The sequence below is a fragment of the Chelon labrosus genome, assembly GCF_963514085.1.
Source record: "Chelon labrosus genome assembly, chromosome: 20".
Lineage (NCBI taxonomy): Eukaryota > Metazoa > Chordata > Actinopteri > Mugiliformes > Mugilidae > Chelon > Chelon labrosus.
In genome coordinates this window covers 12,874,498-12,887,980 of record NC_140353.1, presented here as the reverse complement: position 1 = coordinate 12,887,980, position 13,483 = coordinate 12,874,498, and the positions used below count along the sequence as shown (strand labels likewise).

The following is a 13,483-nucleotide window of genomic DNA, read 5'->3' as shown; positions in this document are numbered from 1 at the left end:
GAGTCCTATACAAAGTAGAAATTGCTTTTTCAAGATGACAAGGAAACACAACCTCCTGCCCACTCTTATCCCCTCAGCCCAAATGAACAACAACAATTTAATCTCCTTTGCCCCAGATTATTATCTTTCTTTGTGTTGATATTGTGGCCATTTTAGTGATCCTCCTTTTGCCCTCCTTAAAACAACATTTTGGAGACACTTGCACACAATCACTTTCATTATACTGAAATAATAAAAAATGCCGGTAGGATTTGCTCTTTTTGTATTAAGAACATGATAACAAGGATTTAGAATGTAACATTAATATTCTTAATCCTATGTCAGGTTTTGGGTTGCACTAAGAGCATTAAAACCCGGATTTAAAGATACTGGCAAGTGCCAAGTTTAAAAATCATTTAGAATAAAGAAGATGAACAGCCCCACAGAATGTAATTAAAATTGCAAAGAAGGATGGTCTTTTCATTGTTGGGTGGAGACCCTTTGTTTATTTGATCATCGAATAAACAAAGGGTCTGCAGTTTTCAGTAGACCCTTTCAATGTTAGAAACAATGCTGCATCTAATACAGCTGGTCAGTGTGCTGTAGTTTGATGTGGTTTCCACTCACATAACATCTGATTTCACAACGTGTCAATGCACTTTGACTAACATATTAATCCAATCATAATGTGAGCCTCAAACAACCAGTCCTCATCAGAGTCTAACAGTTCCTCTAGAGATGCTGCATAAAAGTTGTTTAAAACCCTTAAAACACTAAAAAGCCACTAGAAGTAGCACAAAAACAAGCCATATATGTAAAAGCTATGATACGCAAGACTGATTTTGCATCAGGCTTTATAATACCATAACACTTACCCAAAATATGGACTTGTGTTGATCCTTTTGTGTTAACTGTGTCCAGTTGTTGAGTGGGCGGGGTTGTGCCGTGTAGAAGGCGGGGCTTGTACGCTATAGACCAATCATAGAACGCGTTCTATTCCCCTCTTCACTCCCATTGGTTACAAACTGACTGTGTATCATGCCGATGTTGCTGGCTTTCTAGCGGTTAGCTAGCACCTAATGTTAATGCTGGCGATTTCCGCCCGTTTTCCTTTAATTTTCCCTAACTACACCGTCAAATATTACGCAAAGCGTGTCCGCAGTTGGCCCTTCCGCTGTTTGACGGTAAGTCTGTCTCATACGGTTGCCGCCTTTCTGTTATTTACATATTGGTAATAGCAAGCTAACGGAAAGGCAAGCTGAAAAGACTTGGGAGGCTTGGTTAGCTAATAGTAATTGAGCTAGCTAAGATAAAGGGAATGGTTAAAAAAAGATACACAGAAAACATTGTTCTCGTCGTAAATAACCTGTTTTGATTATATAACATGAGAAATAGTCCCGTTACTACCCTGAACACGTTAGCCCACGTTAGCGCATCTACAAGCCACTGTTGCTATGTTGTGTTTTCCTGGCAACTCAGTAGGTGTTGCTCCTGTCTCGTATCTCTCGTGTGTGTGTGTGTGTGTGTTACACATAAATAACCAAAGGGGATTCACGGCACTGTTTGTTATAGAAACACAGCCAAATTCATGGCCGTGTTTTACCAGGAATGTAAATATATGGCAGAATAAATGATTTTGTTCATAGTGTGACACCTGTAGGATGAGACATTTCCTCGAGTAGGAGATCATCCGAATACAGGCAGCAAAAATAATGATTATTGCAATTAAAAAGATGTTTTTCCTACTGTTGATTTAGCTGAGAGGCACAGACTGAGACTGTGGTTGTTTGACCAGGACAATGAGAGATTGTAATAATGCGTCTCGTGTAATAATTATTTATTTCCATTGCCTAACTAATGTGTGCTTCATTGCAGAGTGTTTGACCATGTCAGAGACGATGAATGGAAGCCCTCCTTCAGCTGTGTGGAGATGACCTGCCACCCTTTCGGGAATGGTCAGGATGGGGCCAGATGTGCCCCTTCTTAATGAGTACAAGCAGGAGTTCTTCTGGAAGCGCTTCCCCCAAACAGTGTTGGGGGGTCCACGCTTCAAGTTGGGCTACTGTGCCCCGCCGTATGTATACGTCAACCAAGCCGTCTTGTTCCTGACACCATGGCTTTTCGGGGGCGTTGGTACTCTGCTCTGCCAGCTGCAGCTGCTGCAGGAGCTCCATGCCGCGGTGCTCTCTGGTATGCTTATGTTCGGGGCTGCAGCGGGTGTCCAGGCCCTGGCGCTGTATGCTGCTCGGAGGAGTGGCACGGTGGAGAGACTCGGTGCGCCCAACATCCTGGTTGACGAAGAGGAAGTGGAATTTACCCACTGCGTCAGCCCAGAGACTGTTCGATTCATTGCTCCTGGGAAGCGGTTTGGGATGAATGTGGTGTTGCATACAGTTCTTGCTGGGGTTCTCTGTGGCTTTGGGACGTGGTATGTGTTCCTTGGCAGACTGACGGCTCTCTATGGCAGCATCGGTGTATCCCTGGTAGTCTTTGTCCTGAGCTGGGTGACTTTATGTATAGCCGAGTATTCCCTCATTGTAAATACAGCTACAGAGACGGCCACTTTCCAGGCGCAGGACACTTACGAGATCACCCCACTCACCCGACCCCTCTACATTTTTATTTTCATTGCCGTGGACTTGGCTGATCGGTGAGCAACACAACTATTGTCTGTTTAACTGAGAAATCATCTTATCGAATGCTCACAGTGTTTGCTGTCATAATAATGCCAATATCTTGCTTTGATGTAGGTTCTCAGACCCTGTCCCTGAACTCCAGCTGGCCAGCCAGGTTCTCCATGTGCTGTTTCTTTTCCTACCTCTGCTGTGGGCTCTGGGTGTACTGCCTCCCCTGGATGCCCTGCTCCTGTGGGGCATGGAGCAGGCTCTTGTGTTCGGTTTAGGAGGCTCGCCCATGTCTAGCAACCTCAGGTACAGTTATGTTTGCAAATGTTGCCAGTAGATTCTTCCTGTGCATTGAGATAAAAATGGAGAATCTTGATTTCTGATTAAAACTGTTATTGTCTTTGTCATACTTGTCTGTCTTCTTCTGTTACCTGTTGAAGTTGTTGGTACAATAGCTGTAATTCTGTATAATACTTTTACCATAACCAAGATCTAATTTGAAGCATTAAATGTCAAGCACATTCTTTAAAATGAGTCCACACTATATATTCATTCTATAATAATTCTATATTTAAGCCTTGATATTAAATTTAATAGCGGTATCTTCAGTATTTTTAAAGAGTAAAAAGAGTTGAGTTCATTTATATCCTTTTAATATTCTGTGGTAAACCAGTCCTCGTCAGATTCTAATAGTTCCTCTGAACTGACAAGTGTGATGTATCCTGAATTTGTGTGTGTGTGTGTGTGTATTCGCTGTCCCACAGATTGCTGTTGATGTTTGGTGTATCCGCCGGCATCGCTGTGTGTAATTACTTTATCCCGTCAGCGCTGGGTGTGGTTCTCCTCTCCATCTCTACGGGATTTCTGCTGAGCCTGGATCTCAGCCAGGTTGGCACACTCTGCAGAGGTTCCAGGGGAGCCTTCAGGGACCGGGGATTGCGCAGAGGGGGGTCGCCACCTCCTCCTCCCCGCTCCTTTGGCTGGAATCTGGGCTGCAGGGAGCTACTGCTCTATTTGACCCTGCTACTGGTGGCGATGGCAGAGGCAGGGCTGTTGCAGCACTTCCTTGGTTTAGTTCAGTCCCAGAGCTTAGTTGCCGGGCCCCAGGCTCCTGTCAGCTACCTCCTCCTTGTACTCTTCTGCCTCTGCTGGGCTCTCGGAGAGATCCAGGGGGCCTACATATTGGGAGGGGTGTTCCTCAATCCCCTGTACCCTAAAGGCATGTCCAGTGTGCAAACTTTCAAGCAGCGGAACAGAGGCTTATATATTGCTGCAGCAATCAGGAGAATCCTTCTTTATCTGGGTGAGCTCGTTGTTATGTATACAAGTCTTTTTTTTTTCTGTTCATGTCTCTCACGCGTGTGAAAACAACTGAGCTCTGTAGGTGAATGTGGCTGACCTGTACTTTATGTGTGTTTTACTCAACAGTGGCTCCATTTGCGATGATTGCGTTCCTGTCCATGGATAAATCTCTGCAGCAGCTCCACAGGGTTTCCCTCAGTGTGGGATTCACACGAGCCTTTAGAGTGGTATACTCACACTTGATCATTTTCAAAGACACAAATATACAAAAATATTTATACCTTTTTTTTAAGACAAGACATATTCTCTACACAAATCACAGATCTCTCTTTAAAAGGAAACTGAAAAGTGTGGCCGTTATAAAACAAAAAGAAAAAAGATCCTCTTGATACGTCATCTTTAAAATGTCTTTCTTTTTTCTTTTATTCAAATGAGCCGTGATTAATCACAGAGTGCCCTTCTCTTGATTTTTGTGCCTGTTATGTTCAGCATAGTGGTTTCTCTTTGTTGCCGTGCAGGTGTGGCAGAGCTCAGAGGACGCTCTGCTCCAGATGGTGGTGGTGATCTTGGTGCGGCTTGCAGCTGGAAGCAAAACGCTGCCAGGTTGGGACGACTTGGGAACTGGAGTTCAGCTTCTTCTGGTGAGGTCAACACTCATTTCCACCACACATTAGATCCTTATACACTATATATCATATCTGCATTTGCTTAAATCTGACCTTATATCTGGGCAGTGTTGCATCTCACATATCTTGACAACTGTCACCACCACAATGATCTGTGAACATTGCGTTCATACATCCATTAACTATACCCACTTGTCTCTTTGAAGGGTCACAAGGGTGGCTGAAGCATATCCCAGCTGACATGTGGCGATAGTGTGCAACAATAAACCATTTAATTACAATAAACCTTAATTTCTGACCCTGGGCAATATTTACACTTGTGGGTCCTCTACACTCCTCTTAATGTTTGCCTTTCTTCTGATCCAGGTTGGCCTCCTGATCGACAGACTGACACAGTTCCTGGCCAAGCTAAAGTTCATCCTAACTGTGTTGGTGACGTCTTGGACGGAGAAGAAGCAGCGCCGTCAGTCGGCTGGAACTCTGCTGGCTCTTAACGCCTCCCTGTGCCCACTGCTGCTAGCGGTAGTGACCCTCTCTGCCCTGCTCTCCGCCCCTCTGCTGCCCCTCTTCACTCTCCCCATCTTCCTTGTGGGGTTTCCCAGGCCTCAGCGAAGTTGGCCTGGACCCGTGGGCACAGCATGTCCCTGCCCTGACTCCATCTTCTACCAACAAATGAGTGGAAGTCTGGCCTCTGCTCTGAGAACGGCCTTTGCAAGAGGTTCACTGGGTAAGTTGTTCATGCCTTGTATTTTTTCAGTTTGATATTTTTGTAAATTCACATGTTGTGGAAAAACAGACTTCTAAATAGGACTGCCAAAAGAAAAGAGGTTGTAAAAGAGTAAAAGAAATGAGGTTGTGAGCTGCCTTTTTGGAGTTCTATCCAGTTGAGCATCCCGTGAAGTGACACACAAAAAAAAGCCCTGATCTGTATTCATTACATCTCAATGCTTCCTCAACATTCACTTTGTAACACTCGTAAATTAAACCGTGCTGATGCTAGGATTTTATTCTCTGCTCTATCAGGAGGGGGTGAGAGGAGAAAAATGATTCAAGTAGAGCGACGTTACTTATGGGTCGACGATTTGATGATTCAAAACTTACAAAAACTGCTGAGGGGACGTAATCACCGAGTCTCATTGTTTTTCGTGAGCTTGGGACGCTGTCGGTACAATGTATAATTCAGAATCGCTTCTTGTTTGGTTGGTGCTCTCGAGTCAAACGATGGCACTTTGTAGTGTCCTCCTGCCTGGCTCTCACGAGGGGCCGTAGAGCAGTGAGCAGGAAAGTAATCTGCTCAGTGTGTCACTTCACATCATGGGGTAGCGGCTGGGACTATTCTGAGATGTCGTTATGGGACATGACATTATCCTTGAGCCAAGCAAGCGCTAGTCAACTTAAAACAAAGGCCTCCTTCACCTTGCCATTCCCTTTCATCTCTGTCTAAACAAATGTCTTCTGATTGCAGAAAGGAAAAGACCTCATCGTATAAATGGAGTGAAATTTTAGAGAGTAATGGAAAGCTAAAGAAGAGGTTTAATATCTAGATCTCTGTGCAGTCACCCAGTTAAAGCAGCACCATGACCTTCTTGTTCTATTGTGATGGTACATGTCCCAAGTAGCTCATCCAGTAGCCATGTTATTCACTAAGTCAGCAGAGGGAAGCAAAGCTGATACAAAATGAAAGGAGTGTGTGGTTAAGTCCCACATGCATGTTACATGCTGTATATGTTGTGTGCTTCCTTTCTTGCTCTCAGTTTTCGTATAATGTCTCCTTACATGCTTCACTGATGACTGATGATTTTCTTTCCATTTGAAGGCTCTCTAGCCCCAGGCTCTCATTTTCTTGGCCGCTTTCAGGACCGTATGGTTTGGATAATGATCCTAGAGAGAGGATACGGCTATTGTACTGTCAACATTAAGGTGTGTCTCTCTGTTTGTCTACTTGGACTCAGTGCAGTCACTCACAGCAACGTTACGTAACGTAGTTTGGTTTGTTACAGGGTCTGGAGCTGCAGGAGACTTCTTGCCACACAGTGGAGGCACGGAGGGTGGATGAGGTGTTCGAGGCTGCTTTTGAACGCCCCGAGCGGCTGGGCTTCACCCAGGGCTTTAACCTGCACTGGGGAAACGCCCTCACCCCTTGTGCTGCACTTGCAGTGCGAGTCTATTCTGACGCCCGAAACGTCCTGTCTGGTATCATTGACTCTCATGACAACTTGAGGAAACTTCAGGATGACTTCATGAAATCACTGATCTGGCTGCTCCTTCGATACTGTGTGCAGAAGCATAAAGGGTTTCTGTGGAGTAGTGAAGAAGGGTCAGGGATTGGAGGGATGAAGTCCCAGTCTTCACAGTTAGTCCAGACTACTTGTAACCAACAACCTGAGGCCGTCTTCGTAGAATCCAATGTGTCTTCTCTCAGGTTCAGACAGGACAGCTCCAGTTTGACCTCCTTTGGAGATTGGTCAGATGAGGATGACTTATTTGGACCTCAACCAGCCAGACGGACAGTGGCTTTAGTCACTGCAGAGGCCCAACCTGGACAAACCACACTCCAGACAGGGGCCTCTTTGCCGGGCTCTGTGGAGATGGACAGTCTTTTTGAAAACATGGCTCTCTCTGCCCTGCAGCCCTTGCAGCCCCTGGGACTAGGCATCGGGATGCCAGCCGTGGACAAAGGCCGTAACCCCGAGGTCTTCAGAGAAAGCCCTGGCTCTCTGCCTCAGTTGAACTTCAGCTGTCCTCAGTCGGAGCTATTTAACCTACCAACAGGGTGGAGGACAGCACCGTTATTACCATCCCGCTTGTTGTCGCTTAGGCCTTTATTTCCAGAGGAATGGTTTAGGTTCACGTTGGGCCGGTTTGGGCCTGCTGTACAGGGTGAGACGTCAGAGGACATGACCAAAGCCCTGAAGGAGGATGAAGTCTTGAAAGAACTGCACGTTCAGGTTGCACTTTCATGTCTCATCTCCCTGGGGGCAGAGTCTGCCTTCACCAGTCCAAGTTACGTCTACAGGCTCTATTGTGGAGATGTACCATGGACAGAAGGACTCGACTGGTTGTCCTCAAGTAAAGAACTTTACCAGCTCGCGCTTCAGGCTTTCAGGTAAAATTGCCCGTTAGGACCTTTTGACTTTGATAATCATGATCAGTAGAGCTTATTTCTGAAAGCTCTGCCTCTGTGTTTTTGTTTGCCCCTAGGTTCAGTTTCAAGCTGTTGTTTGATCAAGCAAGCCTGGGGCCAATGGAGTCCCCTGAGGAATTGTTCAGCACTTTGGAGGAATATGAAAGGGACTGGTACATCGGCCTGGTGACGGAGAAAGGCTGGCATGACAGTGTCCTTCAGGAGAAACCATTCCTATTCTCTCTAGGACATGACCTCACCATGGTAATTAAACACGCCACTCCTTATTCTCAACTACAGAATATTAAAGTACATAATGGTAATACCTGTTGTCTATTTATATTCATTGATTGATATAAAATGTAGGTGACTTATAAATTGGAACATTTGGACTGTCCTTGTCCACAGGGTACCTACACAGGGCGAGTCCTGTCCCTGCAGGAGCAGCTGGTACAAGTGGGCCGGCTGAATGGAGAAGGGGTTCGAGGGCAATGGGCAAACCTTTCCTGGGAACTCCTGTATGCTACTAATGATGACGAGGAGCGGTACAGCATCCAGGCTCATCCATTCATGCTGAGAAACTTAACTGTCCAGGCAGCTGACCCCCCTCTAGGATATCCCATTTACTCGTCTGCGCCCCTTCACTTCCCCAGCCTCTGACCTGTGGTCCCATCTGCCATTTTTACATAGTCTAGAGAGGGAAGCAGATGCTTTTCAGTCGGTACTCCTGCAAGAAAATGTCGATTTCTTTGGGTAATATCAAAATACATGCGACAACTACAGCAAATTCAAGATCAACTTGTGAAACAGTTTTTACAAACTGTTGACTCTATGGGAAACCGACTTAGTTTTTCATATTAATTTGACTTTTAGGTGCTTTATATCCTGCATCATAGAGGAAGGAGCAGTGGCATCACCACTGTACTCTTGCAAAATCTAACTGTCAGTGTGGACTACTTCCTAGAAAAAGCACACTCACAAAGAAATACTGAATGTGAACTGTTAGGTTTCCACCGAAGCACACAGGTTTGTTTAACGTGTGTGGCTTAAACAAAAAGCGAATAAATACATTTAGGCAACTCCCTTCTATGAGACACAAGCAGAATATTTTATTGTACTTCTTAGGTTTCACAATTTAATGTGATGTCCCCTCCATGTCCAGAAAAAAAGGGACAAGAATTTTAATGTTTTGTTAAAGATATCAAGGATGTGCCTTGGGCAAGTCTTGCTGTACGTGTATGAATGGTGTTTAGTGCTATCGTTTTGTTTACAATTCACTTGTTTACAATGTAGAATGAAGAGTTAAATGAATTTGTCCACAGTTTCTTGTACATATTGTTAATTTTTATATGTTTAAGTGTATATACTTATAATAAAACCGGTTTGTAAATGCAGTTTGGTCATGTTTAATTTAACAAACAAAGAAATTTGATTCAAACTCAATTTTATTTGGCATTCATTGACAAAAGGTCAGTCACTGCAAATCATTCTTTCATGCAGTCTTGTGTTATACATTCACAAAGGTTATTTACCAGAAGTTGAACATTTATTATAAAGGTTAAAGCATTAACATAACATTTGTAATTGGAAGAGAATGTCGAGCTTTAAAAGCAGTCATGTCTTGAAAACTTTTAATTTAATTTTTTTTTTCCAAAAAGCAGACTAATTCAAGGTCCAACGTTAGGAATGCAATAAACCCGTTTCCTGTTCAGATTGTGACTTTCAGGAGGTCTTTGGTTTAGTGAAGTATGCAGAGTCTGCGTCCTGCAAAAGAAAAGATTAGCTATAAGGACTATTTTGGACTTCATTTTTTGATTTTTATTCAAGGATGAAAGTTGAAAATCTTTAGCAACTGTGTAGTGGTCATGAGTATGACCCAGACGTTGCTTTAACTGCAGAGACTTGACCGTGCTGTTTCGATGTGTTAGCTTTTATAGGCTTTTTTTTTTCTTCACAGAGCCACCTGAAGCAGAAGCATGTGACGCAACAATGGCAGGCCAGTTGGAACATGACCTTTCTGGATGGCCCTCAGCTGTCACTGTCCAGCAGAGGCCACCAGACGCACTGGTCAGTCAGTCAGCCAGCCAGCACTGCAGGGAAATAGTCATGCTCACTGTCATAACCTAGCCACCCCCTCCTTCTTATTAGACTCAAGCAAGGTCAGTAACAGCTGAGGCCTCCAAGCTGTTAAGAGGCAGCTTCGCAAAGTGTCTACCACGTTCTGATTTATTCAAGTATTGTTCACACAGCGAGGATCCCCCGGTCTCAGGTCTAATGCAGCAAGGTCAATCTTGCAGAATGCAACAGCAACACCAAGATTACAGAAGCAACAAACTGGTCCGAACAAATGTCAGCACTTTCTAAAGTGCTCTTATTAAAGCAAGATGCTTAGCAGTCTTAGCCGTTTTGGCATTTCTCTGATTCTCCTATACACACGGCAGACATTTTCGACTTACCAGAGTTGGGAAAGCACATGTGGAAAAGTCAATGTCTGCTGGTCAAGAAAACGGTCCTATATATATCTACGTACAGTATGTTCATGACAACTGCGCCTACTACGGCTAACAAACCTTTTAATATGAGAGCACATAGTAATACCTGGACTTTCAACAGTTATACAGCAGTGTAACTAGCATGTCTAAGCAAAAGAATGCTTTCTTGCCCAGGAAGACCACCCTGTAAACATAGATATCCCAAAAGGCTGTACCTACCATACCAGCTTTGAAATTCTGCACCCTTTTTCTGCCCAGCGCATTTGTGATGTACCAGGCAAATGTGGGGGCATACTGCCAGACGTAGTAAAACAGGAGGAATGGCTGCTGAGCGATCCACATTTCCTTGACACCGTTGGCAATTCCCACCAGCATTAAACGCACACAGCGACTCGTTGGCATTTTGTGTTCCTGGCTACCAGCTGTGGCCACGGGCTTTGGTAATGGGAGAGAAACTGGTTACTGGACACAAATCACTGAAGCGACAACTGTTATGTCACACATATCAACACGAAAGTGAAATGCATCACCTTGCTCAGTTCCTCTGTGAACGCATTGTGGACAATCTGTGACTGCACCGGCCCTGGACACACCGTGCTAATGAGTATTTTTGGATAGTCAGTCAGCTCAGTTCGAAGGGAGTTAAAGAAGCCCTGTGAACAGCACAGTAACAGCAACATTATATATGCTCAGGCGGGACAGACAGTCACTTCTTACAATATTTATTTTACATAAAGAAACATCTAGATGTACCAGAAATCAAGTCCTTGAAAACCAGAGAGTTATAATATGAAATCTCTTCACCTGAAGAGCATGTTTGCTGGCTGAGTATCCTGTTGCCAAGGGCGCCCCGGCAAGGCCAACCACGCTGCTGACAGTCACGATGCTCCCAGTGCCTCGCCTCGTCATGTGAGGCAGCACCTGCTTCGTTACAGACACCGTACCTAGAAAGTTGAGGTCCATCAAGGCCTGGTACACATCAACACTGGTCTCCAAGCACAGAGAGCGCTGGCTGCGGCCACCGTTGTTTATTAGGACGTCAATCTGTGATGGCGTGGAAAAGTGGACAGCGACAGAGCGGAAGAACGGCATGATATTTTCAAGTAGAAATGTTGTTATTGTAATGAAACTGAGAACAGCTGCGGCGGCCTTACATGCCCAAAGTACTGAATTGCGGTTTTCGCTTTTTCCTCGTGCGATGTCCTTGCCAACAAATCAAGTGGAAGAACAAGAATATCCTTATCCTCAAGGTCGGAGTTCTCTTGAAGAATAAATGACAAAAAAAAAATTCAGCTGGTCACAACTGAGTAAGACTGAATGAAAATAAGACTAACTCATATAGAGACTATTTCTGCGTCTCACCTGAGCTGACTAAAGAGTTGAGGTGCTTGTGCAAAAAAAGCACAAAAACGCATCTTACCTACGCAATGACGTTTGACTCTGTGCAGCTCATCCTCGCGGCGAGCAGACAAGATGAGCCGCGACCCACACTTTGCCAGCTGGTAGGCCAGCTCTTCTCCAATACCGCTGGAGGCTCCAGTGACCCACACCACCAGCCCTTTCAGCTTGATCTCTGGTCGGCACAAATTACACATTTACTGTTTGTAGAATAAATATCACTGCTGAACTGAGACCAACTCAGCATACTATCAATATCCCCTCAGTTACGGCAAAAAAGAGCAGGCCTTTTTCAGAGAACGCATTTTGACAACTCAAGGTAAAACTGCTGTATCTAATAAATTAATGTTGGCCTGCTTCCATTTAAGCTGCTTCATCTTCAGGGTTTTATAAAGTAATATGCATGCTGGCTGACTGTCGTGCTTTGTCACGGCTCACTGGGACATTTAGAAAAGAACAATCATTAATGTCAGGTCAAAAAAAAAAAGGTCCGGTGAATCATCCTTGCATTTTATAAGTGACTTAAGGACATTTCCTAAACTTTGCACTTTTACCACAAACGTTTCCATTAATTACTTAGAAGATTTTACATTCGAAATGCAGAATGAAAAAACACTGCACAGTTACAGCCAAAACTACCTTATAGAATATTAAATAGATTTAAAAGTATTGCTTTAATTGCTTTTGACTGGCAACAACGGGAAACAGCTGCTTCATTTATAAAATCTATTTGTGTTTTAATATAATAAACTTGTTGTACATTATGTAGCTATATATACTTTTAGACTCTTTATACACAATGGTTTCCACTTCTGGGTTTCTGCTGTCACTGATCTGGACGATTTTAGGTTAACTTCTATAACATAACTCACGTGGAATTTGGCCTTTGAATACCTCAGAGTTAAATGTGAGTTACAGCCTTTTTATGAACAGTCGGTGGTTATGACCTTGTCAAGTTACCTTTATGGCGGACTCACCGATCTTTTAGTGAGGCGAATTTTCTTCTTTATAACATTTAAAACACTTGATTAACTCACCTGGCCTCTGTCCTAACAGACATGCCCGCAGCAGGGTGAAGTCTGCATCCGCGAAGATGAAATACAGGAAGTGAAGGAGTGAAAAAAGCGCTATGAAATAACACAGTGCAGATACAATGCAGCAGTCCATATTTTGGGAATACTTTACAACTCTCAGACGGTATGAATTGAGTTGAATGAAATACGGCGAGGAGCAAAACAAAGATACAAGGATAACGACGTCACTTCCTCTCCAATATTTTCAAAATTAAACGCGGAAGTTGCAGAGGAACAACTGAAACGGTGCCGAGAGAAACCTATCTATCTGTCTATCTATCTGTCTATCTGTCTGTCTATCTGTCTGTCTGTTTGTCTGTCTGTCTGTCTACCTTCTCAATGTGATGACTCAGCTTTGACTAACAGCCAATGAACCACAACCGCAACTCTTGCACAAGCAAAACTTGGTGGTTCTCTAAACACGTTATCACTGTTTCACAACAATGCTCTCTTCATGGCTCAAGTGGAAGGTGGGGAAATGTGTGCTGTGTCATCTGATGTTGCAGTAAGCACAGGTCAAATGAGAAAAGATATAGTGTCAACAAGAAAGACTCCGGTGATTGTTTTCTTGTTATTGAAAGAGGCCTTATATTTACACTTTGAATTGTTTTTCTGCAGTGTTACCAATCGGCTTATGCAATATTGCGCTGCACAGCTTTGCATAAGGCTACACTGCAAAAGCCTGTGTCAAGATAAGCTGTATGGTGTACTTGGTATCATATTGGCATCTATGTGCATATGCAGCGTCTTTGGTATCTGCACACAATAAAGGGGTATGCTTGACTGCCTGAGGACAATTTTCTATTATTTGTGGATTTTACACTCCAGTAGGAAAAACATAGAAATTGTGGTCATTTTATAGACT

At 43.9% G+C, this 13,483-nt stretch overlaps 2 protein-coding genes across 2 annotated transcripts; one reads left to right on the top strand and one right to left on the bottom strand.

Annotated features, from left to right (window-relative positions):
• Nucleotides 1-508: 508 nt before the first annotated feature.
• Nucleotides 509-9,042, top strand: pcnx4 (pecanex 4). The gene is made up of 11 exons (XM_084569303.1): nucleotides 509-1,163; nucleotides 1,855-2,629; nucleotides 2,730-2,909; nucleotides 3,368-3,906; nucleotides 4,032-4,132; nucleotides 4,424-4,546; nucleotides 4,898-5,258; nucleotides 6,348-6,451; nucleotides 6,532-7,637; nucleotides 7,733-7,919; nucleotides 8,064-9,042. Exons 2-11 carry the CDS (start codon nucleotides 1,932-1,934, stop codon nucleotides 8,313-8,315), a joined length of 3,651 nt encoding a protein of 1,216 aa, XP_084425429.1. The 5' UTR covers nucleotides 509-1,163; nucleotides 1,855-1,931; the 3' UTR covers nucleotides 8,316-9,042.
• A 49-nt stretch (nucleotides 9,043-9,091) lies between these two features.
• On the bottom strand, nucleotides 9,092-13,257 carry dhrs7 (dehydrogenase/reductase (SDR family) member 7). Its single transcript, XM_084568467.1, has 7 exons — nucleotides 12,583-13,257; nucleotides 11,568-11,720; nucleotides 11,302-11,408; nucleotides 10,952-11,191; nucleotides 10,678-10,800; nucleotides 10,367-10,582; nucleotides 9,092-9,419 (listed from the first exon to the last, which is right to left on the bottom strand). Exons 1-7 carry the CDS (start codon nucleotides 12,710-12,712, stop codon nucleotides 9,378-9,380), a joined length of 1,011 nt encoding a protein of 336 aa, XP_084424593.1. The 5' UTR covers nucleotides 12,713-13,257; the 3' UTR covers nucleotides 9,092-9,377.
• Between the last annotated feature and the right edge of the window lie 226 nt (nucleotides 13,258-13,483).

What these genes read in the sequence shown, in the direction of transcription:
- pcnx4 (XM_084569303.1), top strand. Translation starts at nt 1,932, where the DNA reads ATGGTCAGGATGGGGCCAGATGTGCCCCTTCTTAATGAGTACAAGCAG. An exon ending in GAGAATCCTTCTTTATCTGG is followed by an intron (nt 3,907 to 4,031) that starts GTGAGCTCGTTG and finishes TTTACTCAACAG; the next exon opens with TGGCTCCATTTGCGATGATT. An exon ending in ATTGTACTGTCAACATTAAG is followed by an intron (nt 6,452 to 6,531) that starts GTGTGTCTCTCT and finishes GGTTTGTTACAG; the next exon opens with GGTCTGGAGCTGCAGGAGAC.
- dhrs7 (XM_084568467.1), bottom strand. Translation starts at nt 12,712, where the DNA reads ATGGACTGCTGCATTGTATCTGCACTGTGTTATTTCATAGCGCTTTTT. An exon ending in AGTCAAACGTCATTGCGTAG is followed by an intron (nt 11,409 to 11,567) that starts GTAAGATGCGTT and finishes TTATTCTTCAAG; the next exon opens with AGAACTCCGACCTTGAGGAT. An exon ending in CCAGCAAACATGCTCTTCAG is followed by an intron (nt 10,801 to 10,951) that starts GTGAAGAGATTT and finishes TGCTGTTCACAG; the next exon opens with GGCTTCTTTAACTCCCTTCG.